Source organism: Ischnura elegans, chromosome 8, assembly GCF_921293095.1.
Source record: "Ischnura elegans chromosome 8, ioIscEleg1.1, whole genome shotgun sequence".
NCBI lineage: Eukaryota > Metazoa > Arthropoda > Insecta > Odonata > Coenagrionidae > Ischnura > Ischnura elegans.
The window spans coordinates 11177188-11201638 of record NC_060253.1 but is presented as its reverse complement, the minus strand read 5'-3'; the positions used below and the strand labels follow the sequence as shown (position 1 = coordinate 11201638).

General features: G+C 40.5%; 1 protein-coding gene across 1 annotated transcript in view; it reads left to right on the top strand.

The window, feature by feature from the left end:
* The window catches only part of LOC124163308 (D-3-phosphoglycerate dehydrogenase), a 45945-nt gene that overhangs the window by 4333 nt on the left and 17161 nt on the right, over positions 1 to 24451 (top strand). The window contains exons 2-3 of the mRNA XM_046540123.1: positions 21483 to 21634; positions 23737 to 23802. Of these exons, the coding sequence (XP_046396079.1) occupies positions 21483 to 21634; positions 23737 to 23802 (218 nt within the window). The remainder of the gene's footprint in view (positions 1 to 21482; positions 21635 to 23736; positions 23803 to 24451) is intronic.

The following is a 24451-nucleotide window of genomic DNA, read 5'->3' as shown; positions in this document are numbered from 1 at the left end:
TGTGCTGTGGGAAAATCGGGTCCTCATATTATATATCTATGGAAAGAATTATCAAGTCGTTTGCTCTTATGAATATCCCCGCTGTGCTTTCTACAGGGACTCAAAACTAACTGTTTATTGGTAGTATTGAACCCTCAAAGCCGAAATGGAAGTCTTAATTGAATTCCATTAGAGGGAAAAATCAATATTCGCGTTAAAGTTTGTATTAAAATAATGAATTCTCTCTTATTACTCGATGGTATTGATGCTCATAATAGTTAAAGATTTTCATAATGAAGGGCAGTGATCACATTGGCAGGGTAGGCTCACCTCACCCTCTCCCCGAGGTCGTTTCCATGGCAACTGCGCAGCTCCAGGCACTGAAGTACTCGACACGTAATCAAGTAATTCTAGTTCGAGTCGAGGACAGTGCAAGCGGGTGTACCCCTGCGGAGTATTCGCACCTGTGGATTGCATTCGGGAGTCTGTCGCTCACTCCGCCCTGGCTCTGCAACAATGAAACTGAAGTGGGGAAGGGGGGTTTTCGCCACCCCCAATCATCCAACAGGGGGAGAAAATGCAAACCGTTCTCGTTAAATGGAGACAATCGCGGCTTACAAACGTATTCATTGGTCATGATTCCGTAGCATGGAGTCCCGATCAGCTAACTCTCTCTTTGTAGAGACAGATCCGTAATTGCTATTTGCACGTCATCATTTCGTTGATCATCCACGGTTTCACTGCCTTAACCCCCGTCCAATATGCATTATATTTTCCCGTGAATAAATGGGCCCACGTTCGGATTAAAGCGGGTCAAAGCCGTGCGATTCACTTCTGGTGTTCTATCTAACCGATATGAAATAAATACCGGGGCAAAGAACCTTACTCGTGATTAAAGTTACATTGGTATTTGGTTCGTATCGGGCAGAATTTTCACCCATTATATTGTAACTCTTCGTTGTTCATAACATTACTAGTTCGCTTGGAACATTCGTAGAATATGATGGCTATAATAATGAAATCACTCTCGTTTCAATCAAAAGTGGTTGTTTCTAAGCGTTAAAAGGAGAAGTGTGCTTTTCAAGTCGTGATTTTTGACGATGTGTTCGAGTTTCCCAATGCTGAAATTCTCTCCCGATGGCATGATTTCCGAGTCATCACTTTCACAAGACCTCATACGACATTGCTGAATATGCCGTTGCGTTGAAATGAAGATAAGCATCCGTGCATCGATTTATCGACTTCTCGTTGACCAATAAGTCTAAATGAGCGTAAATATAAGGGGAAATTATGAACCATAATGAATTGTATCAATGTTCTTACGAAGCTTTTTAGTCAAATTTTTAATCGTAGATTCACACAAGAATATCTATTGCAGTAAACAAGAATATACCTCGAGGTTGAAGTATCATCTTGTGGCTTATATATCAGATAGACAATTGACAGCAATAGAAAAATTGACCATTGCCATTCGTCTGAACTGGGATTTGTAAAACCAAATAATTTTTATATTATGAATACACTTATGGTATATCGAATCGCAATCAATGCCTTTCGTTTTCTTTGATGAAGGAAACTACCCTATTTTGATACATATTTACGTGGATAGTTAAAGAGTTCTGAATTTTGTTTTTTTCTTATGTTAACTGCCAGAGAAATGTCATTGGTATTGTCTATCAGGTTTTGTCAGCCTTCCTATAGTATGGGATGGGATGTATCCTCTCTTCTCTGTATGCACTGTCCCTTGCATTGGATATCTGCATGTGAGTGTTAGGTCCCTGCGGCGCGAGGATTTCTTTTCATTCAGCCACGAATATTACGAAAGAGGATCCTCAAGTCGGCCTCCAAATGTATTGTCACGAACTGGGCATTCAAATGCGTTTACAAAAGTCGCCACTCGCGTCGCTGATGGGCAAATTGATCTGAGTTTCACGGGGAAATAAGGTATAATTAGAGGGTTTTCAATCGAAATGTATATACATGAATAAGTGATCCATCAAATTCATTACTTTCCAATGCTATTCCTCGCAATGACAAACTTAATACTGCAAAATATTGAAAAAAAAGTGGATCGCATTGTACTCATCACCACGCCGCGGACATTTCTGTGAGCCGATTAAAATGCGACCGAAGCGGCAAAGAAATCAGCCTTCAATGGGATGGAATTGGGCCTCCTATATGCAGTCCCCTTGCTTTCAGCCTTCCGTTCGTTCAGCTGACGCACGTTTGCTGAGTGTCTGAGGTGTCTGCGTGCGCTGACGGAAGTGCTTCCGATAGCAGAGTGCCTTCGCGGCGGTGCGCGGACTGAGAAAATGTGATGTCCGCTGCACATTGCATTGCGTGTCTTATCTGCTTCGAGGCTCCCCTTCCTCACGTGATGCTGCGAGTGGCACTACTTTCTTGCGAGATAAATTTGTTTTGTACTGAGGGTTTTAGGGAGTTTGGATCGATAGACGAACTGCGTGTCATTTGCGCGGCTATTTCAAAATCAATACTTCTTCCTCTCTTCACACCTTTGCCTCCCGCACCAAGTTCAATAACCAAGTGAAAATTCTATCTTTTTGACACCGACCTTTGCATGTATTGTATATGTTGAAAATGGTTGTTATTTATGATATTATTTTTATACATGTTTATGAATTATATTTACGTAATTTATTTTGTTTATAACCCAATGTAAAGGCCTTAGCGCTGTTTTTGGTTGATATAAATAAATAAATAAAAATGACCTCTTGTAATTGTGCTTCATGCGTGGATTCAGGGTAAGGCTATTCTTGATATTATTTCGATTTTTGTCGAAGGCCTATTCAGTTCCAAACTAGGTTTTGCGTGAGGCATTTCATATACTTTTCATCTTTAATTTCCTTTGCAGCTGATTGATGAGACTAATGTTTTGGAGTCTCGGAATATGCTAGTGTTCCTGCGTAAACCAACGGATTGATTCATATCACTGACAATGAGTTCAGCTTTTTCACGAGTTGACGTCACGCCGAAAGACTTAATTCCTTAATAGCATAAATCTTGCTTCCGCCGCTTAGTTGCCAAGATATTTGAAAAGGAGAGTAATGCGTGTGAAGGGGTCGATTAAAATGATTGTAAATATGCGTGTAATTGTGATTAGTACATGTAAAGCTGGTTGCGATCATGTAAAGGGAATCATCATTAATTTGTAAAGGGAATGAGAAACCCTATTCAAGATGTATTAGTTCTTCACCCGCCTAGATCTGAACCCATCCCTTATTTTCCGTTGTCAAGCGCTCTACCTTATTTAATACCGATATTGAAAGCTTGTTTGGACAAATTGCTTATTATTTTGAGTTTGATCATCAATGGGGTATCGAAAGCATTTAATTTGCGAATCGCATTATTGGAAGACCTCCCATTTTGACCCATCTCGGTATGGCTCACTGCCTCGGCGGAAATCAAACGATTTGATCTTTGGATTTTTCTCTTTTATAGAAAAATCTTCCAAAATCGTTGGCACAACAAATTATGGCTTCGCTAGTAGTGGGCCCTGGTCGCTTTCATAGCGGCGAGGGTATTCCCTATCCTACCCTTCCACTCCTATCCCAACCTAGAGGCGTCGTTGGGCTCCTATCGCGGCGGCGCCTCAATCTTTTTTCTTTTCCATCCCACTCCCCTCCCCGGCGTATCAGTTGAATTACTGGGTCCCGGCCCCGGTGCATTGTAACCTTCTGAGGACCCCCTTGGGTCCTTATTTGTTGCCTCGATGGAAATCGTTGAATTCGATAAGTAGTGGCAGTGATCGGTCGTTATGCGCAGTGATATCTAATATAATGTTATAATTTATGTGTCCATATAGAGGGAGTCAGCGACCTAGATAGCAGTACTACGTTGACCCAGATGCATGCACTATTGCGCCGCATGGCTTGCTTTGTCCTCCTCGGTGACGTTTGAAAGTCAACCTATCTCCCATTCTGCCCATTGGCAATGTCTCCTCATGGCAACCGCGCATTTGGATGCTGTAATAGTCAAGGTCCACCACCGCTGCGGGTCTCGGCGTCGCAATTGCCGCTAGCCACGCCCCCTCCTAGGCGACACTCTCACGACGATTGCGATTGCTGTGACAAGTGCCTCTCAACGCATTATGACCTACTTTAATCATTGCTCCCCCACGAAGATAGACATAGCGCACTATTTAAGAAATGAACAGACTTGTGTGAAACTTTCAACGTGTTGTTTTATATCCTACCGAAGTAAAACAAATTATGAATCGCCGAATATTTTCCGAAGAATTCGATGCAATTTGAATATATTATAACGCATGTCGTAAATCATGGTAAAATTGGAATAAATTAATTGAGTGCATAAATTTTCTTCTAGAACTAAGATATACTTTAAAATAAACAATTGCAAATGAAGTGCCAGATAAACTAGTGTTTTCGTAGCACTGGTGTGTTCAAGGAGTACTCTCTATATTTTTAATATATTTTATTGAATTGTCTTTAAAAAATTCTAATGAATATTTTGAACGATTTACGAAATCTCTAAATATCTTAGAAACCATTTTGTTGTGGCAAAATTAACAATTAATCTATAATATATATTTTTTTCAAAAATGAGCATTTTTTTTCATCTGTCATCATTGCCACTAGTCGTCTGTAATCACTAACACGTACTCAGACGCGCATTTAGGGATCCCATCCCCCTCATGACTCCAATTATATAAATAAAGAAATAAATAATTACATTACACCTTGAACGAGTTTTTTTAATTGATCATAAAAACTCTTGGAACATGATCAAAAATCTTGGACTTGGTTTGACGTGGCTCTAATCTCCGGCCTCATCATTCAATTCACTCTTCAAATTCTTACGCCCTTCATTACATGATCAAAGTTTCTCATTCAAGGTGTACCAACTGTCACCTATTTGCCCTTCAGGGAGTGTCTTCATCGCACCGTCTCATCGCGAGTTCCTTTTCAAGTTTACGGTAGACTCGTCCTCGCTCCTGCTCTCTCAAGGACGTCCTAATTTGGTGTTCCACAAGGAAGCGTAATCGGCCCCCTTTCGTTCATTATATACATAAATGATCTCTGCTCCCGTATTAGCATTATTTTCTTTGCTGACGACGCTGTCATCTATCGCGAAATTTCTGATCACTCTGACTATAAAATTCTATCATGGGACTTAAACAACGTTCATTTGTGGAGCCAGGAGTGGAGACTTGAACTTAATCTGATCAAATGAATGACGGTGCATTTCTTGCGGAATTCGTCCAACCATAACCATGTTTATGCAGGGGATGGTGTTAACATAAAGGCAACAAACGAAGTGAAGTACCTGAGAGTTACGATAACCTCGGACCTCTCATGGGGAACACATAAAAGGCATTTTTTCGGCAGAGCCCTGAAGAAATTAGGATTCGTCAAGCGTATTGTAGGAAGATTTTCGGATGAGAAAGGTAAAAAAAAGGTGCTATTTCGCACTCGTCCGACCGCACCTTGAATATGCATCGAGCGTATGGGATCCGGTGCAGAAAGACTTAATCCGCGAACTTAATAAAATACAAAAGGAATGCTGCGCGTGTCGTCAAAAACTGCTACGGGCGTACAGACAGCGTTACCCAGATGTTAATCGAACTAGGCTGGGAGCCGCTGGAGACTCAGAGGCTGCGCGCTAGGCTTAGATTGCTTGAGCAATTGAGAATGGATATCTTTAATATCGACACGGAGAACATACTATTAGAGCCACGCTATATTTCCAGGTCCGACAGAAGCGATAAATTAAGAGAGATGTTTTGCCGAACGATAGATATGGGAATTCGTTTTTCCTCCGAACCATAACGGACTTCAATAAACGCTAGTCCCAACGTCGTTAGAGCACTTCATTTTTGTGTGTAAACGGCTGGTGTCCTAACATCTCCTGCTGACGCTAACGCCTTTTAGGCGGCTTGCGGGGTATTATGTAGATTTAATTACTTACGCGTTCGATGAATTTGGTCTTTATTATACTTCTGTAGAGCCTCATTTCGATTGCTTCCACGGAGAAATGGAATTTGTATCCGTTGATCCGTTGATGATTCCGTTTCGTTACATTAGCCCCAACATTCTAACAAATTAAATATCTCTTCAATTATTTCATAATTTTATAGGCTAAACTTTTTCACCTCGTTGGGAGGAGGTTGTCGAGAACGTTTATATTATTATTATTATAATTATCTTATTTCAATTTCGTTGGGGGCCCTTAAATTGATACGATCGAAAGGTTAGGACCGCTTCCCCCATATCCAATCGAAATGGGATGCGGCCTCACCGAATTCCCTTCCGCTCCCATCCGTGAGACACATTGACGATGTTTCCCGTGTGCATGCATTGTGTTCGGGGACGGGGGTTGCTCCCGTTCAATCGCTCCGTTCCTGCTCTTTTCCGATCGCTCTTGCTCACCTCCTCCCCTATGCGTGGTCCTGCACATGCGCTGCTGCTGTGCGGCTGTTACTTCTCAGCGCCACTGATTGCAGTCGGGTGAAAGCAGGAAGGCTAAGCGCAGGGAAAGAGAAATTCTCTCGTGAACTTTGGAAGACATTTCTCTTTCATTTTACTGCCAAAAGTAATCGTGAACGATTGACATAAAATTTCCGTGAAAACCTGTCTTTTGCTTATTTGATTTTACTTTTTTATTTGTTCATGTCGTCTGGTAGCAATGTTGATAGTGCCATTCCATCTGTTAAAACAGTGATCGATGCAATTAGTATTTTTTTTTCTATTGGGTAAATTTTTAATTTCGTTTCGTGAAATTAGTCGTGCCCCCTCCCCCCCAGTCTTCTTGGATCTTAATTATGTTAAAATATTTCCTGGAGTGTAGGTCAACGTATGTTATGCAAAAAAGTTATAGCCAACGTTTCCATTTATTTTAAACCATCATCAGGGCTAAAAAAGAAAAACATAAGAACAATATAAAATACAAAGATATACAATATTTTTACATAAATGAATGTTACGATAGCGTTTTTTTTGCATAACATACGTTGACTTACACTCCCAGAAAAATTTAAAATGAATTAAACAAGGTCAAGATAAGGAAAAAAAAGTAATTATCTTAATTATGTTAGCGGTGGCTTTCCCATGGGCTTATGTAAGAGGGCCGCGGGCCCCCAGTAGAGATGAGGATAGTTTTCTAGCTTCGCAGCACCCAAGGCGCGCTGAAAGAGCCGTTGCGAAAGGCACTGATGCTTCTGGCTGGATCGTCTTCCGACGATTTCCACGCTGCGTGCACATGCATATCCCGACGAAGATGGTGCTGCCGCGGTATCGGTCTGCGGTTAAATCGGTTCCCTTCCTGATGACACCGATGAGTCTGATGAGGTCGCTGGTCTCAATTCATTGCAATAAATCGAAAGACGGAAGCTGAGTAAAATGCGGAAAGAAACATCCATGCCTTTTGTACTCTCGTGAGTTTCAAGCATAAGAAAACGCGAGTGTGCCCGCATTTCTTAAGTTGGTGACGTCATTGGAGCTCATTTACTCGTTCATGGAGGATTGAGGGCGCGTGTTCTTAAGGGAAGGGGGTGTGAGCGGCAGTGGAGACCTTTGAACGAGGAAAGCATTCGCCGTGAGACTACCTCAAATTCTGTGTGGTGATCTAAATCTACATAATACCCCGCAAGCCGCCTAAAAGGCGTGTGGCAGGGGGTGTTAGGACACCAGCCGTTTACAGCTAAAAAATTGAATTGCTCTAACGAAGTTGGGACTAGCGTTTATCAAAGTCCTTTATGGTTCGTGGGAAAAACGAATTCCCATATCTATCCGTTCGGCAAAACATCTCTCTTAATTTATAGCTTCTATCGGACCTGGAAATATAGTGTGACCTCAGCTGTGAAAATGCACTAGTCTATGCACAAGTTTCATGAACTGTATAAAAAAGGGGAGAAGTATAAGATAAATTAGAGAATTAGTATATAAGAGATATTAGGCTTTGATATGAATTATAATATATAATCTTCTCTAGTTTTAACCGTAGATTCTCTCCTGTATCCGGATTTTGTAACTCATTCCTCGACGCAATTTCACTGAGAATCACATTCCAGTTTTCGAAATAATGCTATTTGGCCATAATTAGGTAACTTATGAGAATATATGAGCCCTCTTACGTCAGTATGGAGATCAACTGACGTGTAGATTAAGAGATATCGCTGTACGCGATTGGCATCGCATTAAAGCAAAGCGAAAACCTTCATCCGCTCCGATTTGATCAGTGGAATTTTATGAGGTCGAGAAGTGATATTATGTGTCCTCATTTGTGTAGTAGCCAGTGGATCAGCCCGTAAGTGTCATTAATGCGGGGCTCTCGTGATCTTGACCGTTGGCCATACATCCTCCTCAGTGATATCTGCTGGACGCACTTTCTCTCCGTCAACTGATTGATTGGCTGAGACGTCTTGTGCAAGCACACTCTAGTCTAATAGAAAAAGGGCAATAGGCGTGAATAGCGTGCCAGTCTCACTCGCGCCAGATATCGCATCGTCGTATCTGAGGTTTGAGTTGACGTAATTTATCGTGTATCGCCTTTACTGAGCCAGTATCGCGGTATGGAATCACTAGATAGATATTGCGGAAAATGGGGACAGATATAAGAGTCAGATTTCAATCTCGAGCAAGTGTGTTCCAGTTGCCATGGAAATTGAGTGCAGGGAAACCTTTTAAATAATTGTAACACGCAATAAATTATTTGTGGTAAGGGGGTATTCTTGTTCCGGCTCTTCGTATTTTTGAATGAGTAAGTGAATGATCCTATTCGAAAATGGCATGAAAATTTCACAAAACTTTTTACTCTGCGAATTCAATCTAAATTTACGTTTTTATCCAGTGGTGAAGTGATGCAATTGAGGCCTTAATTAACTTGGCTAGTTGGACAATCAAAATGAATTTGCAGAAAAAATGGATACTAGGCCGACAGTATACAAATAATCCATCCAGGTAAGAGTCAAGTCGCATGCATTCTTCGTGATAAAATTTCTAGTTCATTCATGCCCGAAGCTGATACATGCTGTGTCATTTTGTGAAATTATTGGTAATATTTAATGGAGGGTTTGAAGGTTATAAATTTGACCCTCTTTGACTCTCACCTCATTCAAATTGAGATTCTGACACGTGAAGTAGGAAGTTTAACGAATACACGTGAAGTATGATATGAACCATTAGTATCTACTTTCAATGGCTCAGTCAAGAATAGAAAGGCTGTAATCTCAAAGGAGCTAACATTTTCATAGACTTTCACCTCGCTCTGATTTTAATCTAAAAATAATTCTACGTATATAGGTTCATATTCCTCTCGCAATATTCCGTTTAGGATGTGAGTCCCTCAGCATAGGTGACATTTCGATCTGAGTTTCTAGATAAAGACGGGGAAAGAGAAGGAAGGATGACGTTTAATCGAGTGTTATTTGCTACCATTGGTTATACGTCTCTTACCTTATTTTCGATCCTACAAACACTTATAATGAGTGTTCTTCTGCACGCAAAATACATTTAATTCTGGTTGATTGGGGCAGTGTGGGAGGGACGCAATTAATCCAACCTAGGGCCTCCCGCATTTATCCGTAAATGTGAATGTACCCAATTGTAAGAAGACTGATTGAGGATCAAAATGCGTCACTGTTCTGTTATTATCAATTGCTATTGTTATTATGAGGATACGGTTCAAAATTGTTAATCTAAAGGAATTCTGAGAGTCCATTGAAAAATGGCTCCACTGTTTCCCCTTTTGGAAACAAAGAGATGAATGAAGAGGATTCGCGATCAGCTCTGTCGCGAGAAACAGACAGCATCGGTTATTGTCGTTTAAAAAATCGCATACCTTCGCTTGAGAATTGGGAAAGTTGCACCGATTTTAACGTATTTTTTGTCCCAAACAACTCAAGTCAACAAGATGTGATCTCTCCATTGGGTTCTGTTCTCAAATATTGGTCCCAATGGAGCTGCCGTCCCTGTGGCAAACATAACCGGAGTCCACCGTTTCACCTTATCTTATATTGAACTGCGGAAGAAAGAACATCATCGCATAATGTTTATTATTTACCTTCGACCTCTTCTGATAGTCTCATCTCCCAAGCAACGCAACACGAGGTGCACTGTGCTGCGAAGACAATGCTCGGGCGGCCTCGACTCCTCAATCTCTCTCTCCTTGCGCTGACTCTCGTGGATCCAATCTGTATTTTCATTTACGATTTGGATCAACTCCCTATTGAAATCCAGATCTTTCCGGTCTTGAGAATGTCTTATCGCCTTAGAACTGGTTTACTAACCTAACCTTGATTTAAGTGACTAGCTCGACGCGAGGACACTTTCTGTTTCAACCTAGCGAAGGCAAGAGGCATGGAAACCATCTCTCATAGATTGAGGCGCAACTTTCATTATGTTTATGCAATCGCAGCGTACGCAGAGGTGCGTTGACATAACCAATTTTTCGCTCAAATGAATAGGTTATAAATATTAATATTTTACACTATATTGACATATTTTACGCGCGAAATATGTTCGAAAACTATTGTGTAACATTCTTAAAAAAATTAAGTGTAGATAAATATTTTTGGTTTGGCTTTGGTTTGACGAAATGCTCTGTATATTGAGGTTGACTCAGCCGCCATAATTCCAGTGAGTAACAGCATTTCATATCCATTATACCATTCATACGTTAACGACAATATCCTTAAATCGAACTGGTATCTTCACAGACACCAGCAACTTTCGACCAAAGCATCTATTCCTCATGGCGGAGGAATTATTAGGAAAAGGTACGAAAGGAATAGTTGGAAATGTCTAATATCATTAAGATTCCTTTCATTGTCGCTATGCTGTGGCGTGATTACGACTTAATGTGCATACAGCTTGAATTCCGGTGGGATAAACGTGGTTCTCATGGCTTAGAGTGTCCAAATGGCGCATCCTCAGCGTGTGATGCACTGTCCGGGGGCAATCGAATCTTGAGAGGGTAAAATAGGTCATTGCAGAGTTCATCAAGCGTGGAGATGTGATGCTGGTTGACCGAGAATTTTTCCAGCAAATGCCAAGCAGTGAAAGTTCTACTTTCTATCTTGATTATCCATCGTTACCTCGTGCCTCATTGAAATTGATTTTAGCCCGTAAGGAAGTCCCTAAAAAAAACTATCCGAATGTCATTTTCTTGAAAATTTAAAAATGTTTACTTCCTATTTAGCTCTCCCTATTGACGACGCAAAAATTGTTCTTTTCGCTTTTATTTCGTGGGAGAGCATTTATCGTTGGCCGTATTTCTTTTGTACTCTAATGACGGTGCTAATTTTTGGGCAGTAAAAATGTTGAATTCTATGACGAATACGAATTCTCGTTTGGACTATAAAAGGTGCGTCATCAAATGTGAGTCGTGGTGGTAGGTAAAAAACCTTTCCCTCCAAATCTTAAAAAAATAATAATGCCGCCAAATTCACAACAAATCATCCGCTCATTCATGCAGGTATCGATAGTTACAGTATCAATAGGGAAACCACGCGATCATCGAGCCAGATTACGAGCATATCCGTTCGTATTAACACCCTTCGTGGATCGGAAGCTGCCTGTTCCAAATAGGGTGGTTTCCTATTATTTTTTTATTGCCTAAATCGAAAGATTATTATTCAGGGAGTACCCATTTCACGCTTTTAGATTTTTAGATGACGATATCTGTTTTTCGCGATTAAATGAAAAGTGAAAAATTTCAAGCGCGCGGAAACGCAACGGCTAAGTATGAATGCTGGGAAATCTCCGTGTGACGTCATTCTGGTTCCCGCTGACGCAAGTGAGGTGACGTTGGGGCGACGCTTTGAGCGCTGATACGATGCAGGATGCTATCAGGTAGCAGAGTACCCTGCTACCAGGTAGCGCTTGGCTTAAATATGGATTATTACTACCTTATCAAACGAAGGAAACTTTCCGACCTTAGACAATTTTAATAAGTGATTATTAAGAGATGCTTCCCTGAGATCTGTGCCTCATGCATTCATTGGTAATCTCAGACGATGTAAAACTCCTGATTACTCGTATAGAAACTTGGTCCCTGTGACGTCACGTGGAGTGGAATCGCATGGGTGCCAATCTTGCTTTTTTCAAATGCGGTTAAAATTGACCATTGCCATTCGTTTAAACTGGGACTTCTAAAACCAAATAATTTGATATTATTAAAACCCTAATGGTGGGTAACAAGTCGCAATCAATGCATTTCTTTTTCTTTGATGAAGGAAACTACCCTATTCGTCTTCCTCATTCCAGCGAAATGAAAAGAATAATACCGACACACTGGAATATTCTTGGTGGTGGTTATGCCCGGCCACCTGAAAGACTCGGGTGAATCCAATGAATTGCAATAGACGGAACATCCAGCGTAAGAACTAGGACAGTCGAAAGAATATGAAATGAGTCTAATTTTTTTCATTTACTTAGCGACTTCAATTGCAACTGCAAAAATAGTTAACAAAAATAGATTGTAACATTTAGCAAAAATATATATTACTATCTAGTAAATTAGATAGTAATATCGTTTATTTTAGTTGAATGAACTAATAAGTCTTGATGGGTGACATGCGTAAAAAAAGAAATGGAACTCAGGCTAAATAAATGGCGCAAAATGTTTGTAAGTTTCAGTGGCTCTAGGAAGACGAATCAGAAGCATAAAAAGAATTATCCAACTTACTTTTTATCTAATTGTAAGTAATAGTCAGTATGTCATTGGTAAGTTTTGGGCTGTATAATTACGACATTTGTATTTGCTAGGCCAGCGCGTGTATAAGAAGGGGTTCCAGAGGCACACCCCCTCCCGTAACAAATAATTTCTGTGGGGGTTTCAGCTATCCCTCGCCCGCCCGATATCTCCCGTCCATCTACTTGTACCACAATGCTTTATAAATTTTGCTGAAGTTGTTTCGGGTTTCCCACCAAGTTCTCCATCTCTGCCAACGTTTCAGTTGAAGCCCTGATGACGATGGACGACACGGCCATCGAAACGTCGGCAGAGATGGACAACCTCATCCGGTGGGAAACCCGAAACAACTTCAGCATCATCATACGCCGGGAAAATCTCAAATCTTTCTCTCTAAATTTTCTTAATGTCACGTTTATTTCAAATATGAAATTTCATGTGGCGTCCTTGTTTAATATTACTTATCCTTCATTGACCATCACCCCACCCACGTGTATGATCTATATACGCCACAGCTCTTGGCTAAATCCTTCGGAATGATTTTTGGCGAATTTGGAAGCATTATCCGTATTTATTCGCCGTCTTCGTGGTTTTTGCTGCCGATCGCATGGACGACCTTGGCGCGGAGGCGGGGCTTCCCCCGTGCCGTCGAAGGTCAGTCAAATGATGATCGCTCTCTAATGGGCGGGCCAGAATCATTTCCCCGTGTCAATGAACTGACTGACTGCTGCCTTGCCATCATCATCATCGCTCTCCCTCCCAACCCTCGTCTCCTCCGCTCAACCATTTCCCCCTGGCCTACATTTCTCAAACCGAAACCTCTTCTCACCCTGTCTCAGCAAGCAGACATTGAAGAGGAAGCATCGCGATATTGGACTTAATTTTTGCAGAATATTGGGAGGGTATGCGACAAATATCAGGAGCGTATCCAACGGGGGTAAATATCAATGTTAGGTTAGGCTAAATAACTATTATTGAGAGCACCCCGTGATAGTTTGTATTTTAAACTACCGCAATTCACTCGTTGAACTTAAACGGGTGTCGAGACTAAAATATCGAATTACAATCTCCCAGAGTGGTGTTTTACTGTTACATGCATGAGCAGAATGATCCCACCAACTACGTTACGCCCACGTTACACACCTTCAGTAAGTTTTGACTCGTATTCGTCGTGTGGGAAATTGCGTCTTGTCCCTATTACTCGTCAATCGTCTCCTCTCATCACTCTCTCTCCTGAGCAGCATCTTTGCTGTCTCTAGAAAATTTTCACTTTTCATTTAATCGCGAAAAATAGATATCGTCATTTAAAAATCTAAAAGCGCGAAATACTTAGGTACTCCAGGAGTAATAATCTTTCGATTTAGGCAATAAAAAAATAAAAGGAAACCACCCTATTGGGAAAATTGCACCGATTTTTTAATCACTACAAAAGCTATAATGTCGTCGAAGAGTGCCAGTTAATCCTATAAGAACTCATATTTTTGAAGATTTTCTCTAATTTTAGAATCCACTTCCATATAAGGCAAACGGGGTATAATAAGATTAGAGATTGAAGCACAATATAAAAAACGGAGTTCATAAAAATTAAATATAAAGAAAATTGACTCTAACGTTTCCAGCGGCCTGAAGTGTTGTAAAAACATTTTTGTGTAAAAAGAAACCGGATGTGGTAAATAAAAATTAGTCACAAACTGTGCGACATAAACATAATACGGTGTACAGTTGAAGAGAAGTTGAAGAAAAACACATGGAAATTGGTTTTGGAGACTTAACGCGAATCATTTGCGATGATATTTTTCTTCCAAAAGAAATTTGTGGACATGATATCTTTTGTCTCCGAGATAATATGTGCACCGAGGCATAGTAGTAAAACTTTTTCCTGGGTGCCAATATCCGCGAACACTCACTTTATAGAATGCCTTGGTCTGGGTCATCGGAGATATTCATGCAATTCGTATCAGTATATTATTATTACTAGGAATATGTTTAGAAGTGGGCAAATTGCCCGGTGGTCACAGGAAAAGCGTAGAATGAATATTAAAAAGACACGCCCGTCATCACAAAGGCACAAATTTTACTCGTCTTCTTCTTTAAGACTTTCTTGAAAATATTTCATCTTTTTAGTAAGCGCTCGAAAACTATAGTTGGTAAATCGTATCATTATAGTTTGGTCCTATTTAAGAGAGGCAACTTCTGTGCAATGTTCCATTGTGAGTGGCACTTGATGCACGTAGAACTGGGGATCCTTGCCGTGTCCTTGCCTCGCTCTTCCCTCGCTACTCCCCGCCTCCATTGGTGGTGCATCCCACAGACAGGGGCGCAGCTAGGAATTAAGGCTAGGGGGGGGGGGGTTTAGAGTAACTAATACTTACTGGTGTGAGGGTATTGCATACCCACCAGGGTAAGCAGGAGTTGCGGGGGCCCTACAGAAAATATTTAAGAATAATGGTTCAAAATGGTGAGTTTTACGGCTTTCTGAGGGATATTTGATAAATCCTAACACTATTATATAAGTAATTCTGATCCAAATAAGTAAAATGGATTTAACTTAAAAATTTTCTGAGCTCTGGGGGGGGTTTTTAATCCCCCAAAACCCCCCCTCGCTGCGCCACTGCACACAGAATATATATTATATTCGCACACTCTCCTTCCTCCCAAGTTCCACGGCCTCCCATCCTATTGCGTTGAGCACATGACTCAGTTTCCCATGTATGCCTTGTATCTTCGATGCCGATGTCCTTCCAATCCGATGATTCTTCTCAGCCTTGGCAATGCGAGATTTCGTCTGCCTTGTGCTCGCGTCTGAGGATGATGGTCAGGGTTGGATTTGAGTTCGGAAATCGGTCTGGCCATGAAGGAGACGAGAATGAATGCCTTGGTCAGGGTCATCGGAGGGGGTGCGGTGTCGGGAATTTCCTTTGGCGGGTTCGGGCGGGGGAGGGGGGGGGTGGAGAGGGGCAGGGGAGCAGGTGGAGGGGCCAGAGAGAGAGAGAGAGAGAACGGAAAATTTCCATGGGCCAGGGGGAGAGAGAGAATAAAAAAGAAAGAAAAAGCGTCGCTCGTGTAAGTGGATCTTTCGCCAAGATTCGTTCCGAAGGATGGATGGAACGGATCCGGAGGCATTTCGCTCTGGCAATGCAATAGGGTGGCTTCCTATTATTTCTTTAATGCCTAAATCGAAAGATTATTACTTCTGGAGTACGTATTTCATGCATTTAGATTTTTTAATGGCGATATCTATTTTTCGCGATTAATTGAAAAGTGAAAATTGTCAAGCGCGCGGAAACGCGACGGCTAAGTATGAATGCTGGGAAAACTCCGTGTGACGTCGTTCTGGTTCCCGCTGCCGCAAGTGAGGTGACCTTGGGGCGAGGCTTTGAGCGCTGATACGACGCAGGATGCTAGCAGGTAGCGCTTGGCTTAAATAATGATTATTAATACCGTATCAAACGAAGGAAACTTTCCAACCATAGGCAGTTTTAATAGGTGATTATTAAGATACGTTTCCCTGAGTTCTGCGCCTCATGCATGCATTGGTAATCTCAGACGATGTAAAAATCCTATCTACTCGTATAGGAACTAGGTCCCTGTGACGTCCAGTGGAGTGGCATCGCATGGGCGGCATCTGACCTTTTTCAAATGAGGATAATAATTGACCAAGTTTCATTCGTCTAAACCGGTATTTCTAAATCCAAATAATTTGTATATTATGAATACACTAATGGTGGGTAACGAATCGCAATCAATGCCTTTCGCAACCAAAGATGAAGGAAACTACCCTATTAAGTTTAAGCTGGAGCAATTAATAATTGATATCTTTCAGGGGCACACGGAAAACATCATTTTTGAACCTCAATATATTTATAGGACCAACATGTGTACAAAAAAGTGAAAAGAGATATTCTCCCAAACGGATTGATGCAGGAAATCGTTTTTCCTCCGATAACTATGATGGCCTTCAATAAATAACGGACTCAGTGCGCGCTTTTCTGTTTTATTTCTTCATCTTCATTTATTAAATTTTTTATTGCCACGGCTGGTGTCCTGGCACCCGCCGCCACTAGCCTTTTGTGTCGATGGAGTATCTCGGATCCTGGTTCTATTCCAAGTTCCTCTCCGCTAGGGTCCTGATTGCAGCACTTATATCGTTGGTTGTGCTGACAATCGAATGGTCAAGGAGGAGAAAGAAGCGGTTGCCGTTGGAGCTGTGAGAGTGTAGAGGGGTGGAGGGACGGCGAAGGTGATGGAGAGGAGCTTGTACAACTACGAAGTGCCAGACATGGTGAGCGAGGAAACTTGCGGAAGGAACCAAAAGGAGACGGGGGTGTGGATGGAGGGGAGGGGAAGGGGTGAGGAAGAAAAAGGCAGCGTATGGCATGGAGTGAGCCATGCGCGCAATTCGTGACGTGTGGAAGAGGCCGAGTTGATTCGTGCTCCATGCAAACATACCTTAACTGTTAGAATACCTTAAATAATAATAATAATAATTTAATAAAAAACTTCATTTCTGAGTAATTAATTTTACTTCTAGGAATAATTTATTGCTTTCTATAATTTTCTCTCGTTTATTTAAAATGCGTCATTCCAGAAAAAAATTCTTTTCTAAAGAGAAATCAAATCTCAAGATAATTCATATTTACATGGATTATTGGGTGAGAGTCGGCGAAAGCAACACGCGTAAAAGTATATCACTGATACAAAATATAAATTGCAACTCATATTAATTGATTAAGACGAACCTTTTAGCATTTCAACAAGCTTTCAGTCATCATAAATTTTACCGTCAGCTTCGTTTTATTGTGAAGCAATAAGAGGATTTTTTAATTATTCTAAGTATTACATTTTGAAAAGCATGCGTTTCGTATCCATAGCGATTAAACGTGGAAAATGGTAGTTAAAAGAGTCTGAGTTATCTCTTAAGAAATTAGTGGTGGCTAAAATGGTTTAAGTATTTTCTGTGTTTTAGTGTTAAAGAGGTACTTAATGTTAGTTTTAAATAATATTAACGAAGACCGAAATTTCGTATCCTGCACAGCGGAATAATTGTTGTACAATGTGATACAGGACAAATTCATTGGGTAGAATCTATTTTGGTTTGCAACTTAAGCGGTCAGAAAATCTGACCTTTCTTATGAATATATTTTCTAAAACGTAATAAAGAAATTTCTAGGATGATCGTGAAACGATCAGTTAACAATATAACCGTTCCTAAAAGTTTTACTTATGCCAAAATTTCATTTCTCCATTGGAAAAAATTATTTATCATGTAGGGATAACTTTAGTGTAAATATATTAGTATTTTTCAAAGAAATAATTCTCGAAAGATAATTTATATAATATCAATAAAACCTCGCAATGATTTCTCAGCGTTATCTTATGACTTAATTGATACGATTTTTTTTGTGAAAAATTTTCATTTTATCAATGCAAGACCAGAAATTCATTAGGTATTTAAAGATGAGAACTCTTAAATGTTTAATTTTAAAAAGTATTTAGGAACAAAAATGACAGTACTTGAGGTTTCGACGCATTTTCCAGTGCAGTATGGAAAGTTTTTAAAAACTATTAGAGCATCCATAATTGTTTTGACTATGGGCTGAATATCGTCACCACCATGATTGTAGTTGAAGGGATCGATGAGCCAGTTCCTTTTGTTGAACGAGATGGAAAGGTCCGGGAAATGAACGAATCTGCGGATCACAGTCCCCACGTGGTCTGCAGTGAGGCCACGTGGTCGTCACGAGGTGAGCCGGCTTCATCCGCCATGTCCTTGGCGGGGGGGATGGGGGGGTTAGGAAGGAGGAGGGGAGGGGGAGGCCGTCGTCCGGATCAAAGACCCACATTGAACCCGTGAGGAGCTGCTCTCTTCTTTTTTTATTTCCTCCTCCGTGATGTCTTACGTAATGGTATGATTCAGAGGCTTTGTCTGTCGCGAAACTGGGCTGAGCGTAAATGTCCTCGTTGAGATCACGTGGTGTCTCTGAAAGGACTTTGCGTTTATCTACGACCCGTAGGATTCTCTCGAGTCTCATGTTTCTCCACGAATGGAATTATTTGGATTTTACGAATTTGTGTGCATCAAAGTTTAAGTACTACGGCTGCCTCGAAATTTTCGAGCTTTTAAAGGGCTCGATCATTCTCGCTCGACCCCTCTGTTTCCGTGTGAAACTTGTGCTGTCATCTTGAGACTATGTGTCAGGGCAGTTACATAAGTGTCGACCCTCATTCACATAAGCCTGAGTTTGAAAATTGAAAGTTTTCATTTTCTCGGATTATAAATATTTCAAATTTGAGATGCACTGAGGTACACATTCTGTGCGCTGAAATCGTCAAAGCGAGAGATTGATCGCGAATAAGGACGGGACGCGAGCAGATGAGGAGTCTTGCGTCCCGTGAATTAATGAGGCCTCAGGTCGCTGCTTAATGTTGCCTCAAGCCTTATCTTCAGTGGGGTAAGGGACAGTGATGGGGCCTGAAACAATTGGGCACCATTCACAAAGATCATACATCAAAAGTTGCGCTTAGCAAATATGAGGTGACTTGCGGTCCGAAAACCAAAAGAATGCTATACAAAAAGCTGTTGAAGTCGAGGCACATGCTCGTGAAAATCCGAATCTCTGTCTAGTCCTTTACAAATGAAGCTCATGAACAGTGATATCAAAGGTGAACAAATGAGACATCTTATCCTAGTACGCGTCTCTAACACATCTTATTTCGGAGTGATATTAATTGTTATTTTCATAAATGTGGGTCTGTCTTTGGTTATTAAATGGCAATAACGATATATAGAAGGAAAGGCTGTACACATAACCATTATTTTCCTGAGTTCTTTTCGAATAATTTCTGCAATAGAAGGCAAAATATGTTGGTTGAAGAAAAGAGAGATTCAGTCCCCTAAAAACTGCTGGAAAATATTCTTATCGATTTATTATAACTATTATTGAGTAACGAGCGTGCTGCGCCCGCTCCCAGCGGGTTTCCCCCGCTCTTTTCAATGCAGGTCCACAGAGGGATAGGCGCGTTTCTAATTTTAAAATGTAGAAAAAAAGGCAGGGTCTTATGCACAAATTTAATTGGAATGTTCATGTACTAATTGAGGTCAGAGGACCTCTTTAAACACAACATTGGAAGAAATTACACTATCCTCTGTTAAACGCACTCATACTTACGTATCAACAGGAGACTTGAATGTGGAATCAGCCGCATTTTGGTAAAAGTTATTTAAAGAATACGAGATATTGTTGCAAATGAACAAATGTATCAGTTTGTGCGCCGTTAACGTCAGGAATATTTACTGGTTTGTTTTTTTGTTGTTTGTTTTTTTTAATTGTTTAAAAACCAATTTTAGGAAACAATAGCAATATTTAGGAAGTAAGATATGCCGTCGCATGTCCTCTGATAACTTCTGTACATTTTGGTACCTCATTTGTAGAGTTTGGTAGTGTATAAGTTGAGAAAAAGGTATCTTTACAGTAGAAATAATATACGATAGAAGATTGCTTAGCAGCGTAATTTAAAATTGAGCATTGAAAGACATTACTTTAGAAACAGTATTACGAAAACAATTTCTGTTGGAGCCGCAGTAGATATACTACGTTTGATCTTTACATATAGTCCTTGGTTCTGCCATACTAGAAGTATTGATAATGACTGTAAAATACCTCAAATAGCCATTAAGAGTTGCTTATACCATTGCGCATATGAAGGTTGTAAAGGCCATTTTACACGGGACACGCCATTGTGTAATCTGAAGCAAACGCACGAAGGCGCAATCAAAATTGCGTCGTGTGAAGCGGTGAATTGCTAGAACACACGCGAGAGAGAATGCGTGGATGCGAGACGGCAAAATAGCTCCTTCTCTGATTCAGAGCTCGCATTCGCGCAATTCCAACAATTTTTTACCGATAGTCGATAGATTTTACCGATGTCGCAATGGTAACCACGAATATTATTCAGAATATTGAGCAACTGAGTAAAATGCCCCTCATTTCTGCTGATAAATAATTACTGGATGCGAAAACGACAAGTCAAGTGAGATTAAATGTCTGAGTGCCTGTATGAAATATTCGCTTTGCTAACTTTGAGTGATTTTCCGATCATGGTGTCTTGTACAATGCCTCGAGATACTCCAGAGGATAGATAAGTAAACGCGAGGAAATATCATTAGAATATCGTTTGTCTCTCATTTATTAAGTAACACGCGTTACATTAAGTATTGAACTATAGGAAGGTTTGCGACGCATAAACTTTCTTATTCTGCCATACCGTTTAATACGTGAATGATTCATTGATTCACCTCGAGGGTACGCTCTATGTGTATGCATATTAGTTTAAGTTCATGATAAGTTCCATTACATTTCCGAGAGATATGAGATTCATCATAAACATATATGTTAAAATATTCTAGAGCGCGTTTGATAGACGTGAATAATTTTAATTTTCGATTAGATTTCGGTCTTATTCGGATTAGTACGCGTTGCGGAAAAGTATACATTCCATATAGGTTGTGGCAAAAGCAATCTTAAACTATGCGTGGGATCTTCGTCTCCCTTTTCACCTTATTAATTGTACCTTGGTGTCAGTGCATTAACGCGAAACAGACCAGTACCTATGTCAACAACGCTGCGCAGTGAATTTCGTTTGTTCCTTGTTCTAACAAGTAACACGCTACTCGCGCACTCAACAGACGACGAAATGCAGTGAATGAATGCTTGAAGGCAACGTATTCGCCTGCGTATTTATTATTGCTCGCAAGATTGAGAAATGAATGCACTGTCAACATGCGCAATGACGTGCCCAGTTTATAACGGCCCTCATTATGTTTCTCTTTCCAGGGCCACGATGCGCTGATCGTTCGCTCCGAGACGAAGGTGACGGCGTCCGTGCTGTCCGGCGCCCCTGGCCTTCGAGTGGTCGGCAGGGCCGGCACAGGGGTGGACAACGTGGACCTTGACGCGGCTACGAAAAGGGGCGTGGTGGTAATGAAGTGAGTACCACTCCTGTCCACGCATTTGAGTGATTTTCAACGGTCGCAATGTTGGACCTGTATGGCGGCTACTTTCGTATCTAAAACAGTCGAACATTGAAACAAAATTGCATAGAGCATCCAAGTAACAGAATAATTTACTTCCAGCCTTAGATATACAAGTGTTAAATGGTAATTATTTGTGCGTGCTTCCCAAGATAGGCTGATTCGATGAACTCTAATAATTCTCCTTAGCTACATTCGTAAGAACTGACTTGGAATTTTCATGTAAATACGTAATTCAGCGTCTGAATCCGCACTTATGATTGAGTAAACTTGTTGGGGTTGCCTAATGGAACTAAGCTTGGGTACAGTACCAAAAGAAATGGCTTATGAGTCGCAATTATTACACCGAGACATATCGAGTTTTTATTCCATTTAATATGAGTTTGCCTTTTTTAAACTTCATTCACATTGAAATTTACCGGAAAATGGCAATTCGTTTTGAGTAAGCATTATTGAGAAGCAAATCACTTCGTGAAGCTAATGACACCGAGGAGCATGTATCATTTTGAAAAAATCCCAAGCATAATTTCTTGCTGTGATCGATTACAAATCCTTATGGCAAGGACTTTTCACATCACGTTTTCTTTTTGAATGATAATGGTGAATGTCGTTCTCTCTACGTAATCATCATTTGAATTTCGCTCACTCTTCTTTTTGTGTTTCGAATGCCTTACAGTTACTATCAGTTATCAGCTACGGGAAAATTTTGACTTTGTTTTGAAATTATATAGTAGGGTGTGTCAATTTTCATTGACTTCTGGAAGTCTGCCTGCCTAGACGTAGAAAAACTGCACATTACAAAATGGAGTGTAAAGTTCTTTTTTATGAGAAAACTGATATGAAGCCACTTCGTCATTAAGAATGAAGAGAAAATCTCCCCCTTTGTAACTTCTTTCCTCGTGCTCACTTCTGGTAATCGTCACGTAGCTTTTCAACAACCGAAAATCGCTCAGCAAATCATAAATATGTTCTATAATCCATCTGTAATGCATTCGCCTTTAGAAACGTCGCGACGTTTGACTCTCGATAGTGTCAATCAATCTCTGGACCTGTTGGTAAACACGATTTATTTTCCTATAAGGGATTCGCCACGAAAAGCTGAGAAATTTTAAACTTCCAAGAGTTGTTCCACCTTCGCTTAAGATAAATGGCGTCATTTCATGTAGGGAAAAACGGGCGCATTCAGTGGGTGTGAGCGCTCACATCAGAGCGCCACCTAGGAAGATGACACTGAATGCGAACGCTACTTAGTAGCCATGGACTTCAGTCATTTCAGTCCCTGCCATCTCCCTCTACCCTGAGTAAAATAAGTGTGCCCTTACCACAACCAAATTCGACTTTGTTTAAAAGATGTTTTTTGTACGTAGGACCAAAGGTTTTTAATTTGTTACCCCAGTCATGCTTATTTCAAAGTCTTTGAAAAAGTTTTTGCAAAATGCACATTCGTGGCTTCTCACTATAGAAAGTGTAGAATTATTATTGTTATAAAATATTGATGTAAATGAATTACAAATACTACTGTAGTTGTTTTTTTCATGTACGCACTTAAGCTTTGTTAGTATAGATTATCAAGGTAACACAAAATGAGCTACGCTATATGTAAAGCATAATGTATTATTATTTTGGATGGTAGCCTCAAACAGGCTATCCGTCGCGGCTACCTAAAATTACTCAATTTTGCTATTGCCATGTAATTTGTGTGTGGAGTAATAAAATTATTTATTATTATTATTTCTCGGATCGGCCTTTTTGGCTACTACTTGCACTCGTCGCTGATTGGTGGTGGTTAAAATATTAATTCTCGGTGAGTCTCTATAAAGTTCAAAAAAACCCTGCGAAGTTCTCAATCAACTTTTCATTCACGGAGGCGGTGAAAATGCCTTCTCCGAAAATGAGTGCTGGTGGCGGTCGGGCAGCCAGTACAACCGGTCGTGCAAGCGACCCGTTTGCCGTTTTGTGTTTTCCTCGCCGTTTTTCGAGGAAGCGCGAATTGAGAGAATGGCTGCGGCCGTCGTCTCCAATACGTAATTGCTCATCTTTTGTTTTCTTGTTTGCAGCACTCCCGGGGGGAATTCGACGAGCGCCTGCGAGCTGACCTGTTCGCTCATCTGCTGCCTCGCCAGGTGAGTTCACTGCTCTCAAAGCGTGTAATGAGAAATGATCGGAAATAATCCATCTGGAGAATGAACTTGACCTTCATCCCTTGCCGCCATCGTAAATTATCTCTCTCCATTAAAAAAAACGTAATATTGCAAAAGACAAAAAACAGTCGTATATGTGTTTTTTTTAGAAATCGGGAAATGTTTATTTTCTGTCCATTTAATGATTATTCCCTGTGAAGCTCTGGTCTGGTTACAGCTCTACTCGTATAAATTTATATTTTATGTTGATCATATTGCAAGGAGACAATCAAGTCGTATTTGAGGATGACGATTAGCTTCGTGGCATTCCAGAAATTATTGTTTCCTGGAAAAAGTATCTTTTTACTTCCAGTCATTATTTTATGTTAATTTTTTCGCACTGTTTGAATCCTCTTTCGGATTCCTTACCCTTATACTTAGCATCGAAATACCGTTCGGGTGGGTTTTGGTTGAAAGCTAAGTTACGGCTTTCATTAAAATGTGAGATGCTTGAATATTGGCTCGTAAAGACTGTGTGAGGACATAATTATTTTGTATCCTGAGGAAATCATGTTAACTAAATCATTAATACTTCTCGCGTATTTCCGCTGGTTATTGTGAACTTATTGTTTGGCAGTTTAAACAGAATCAC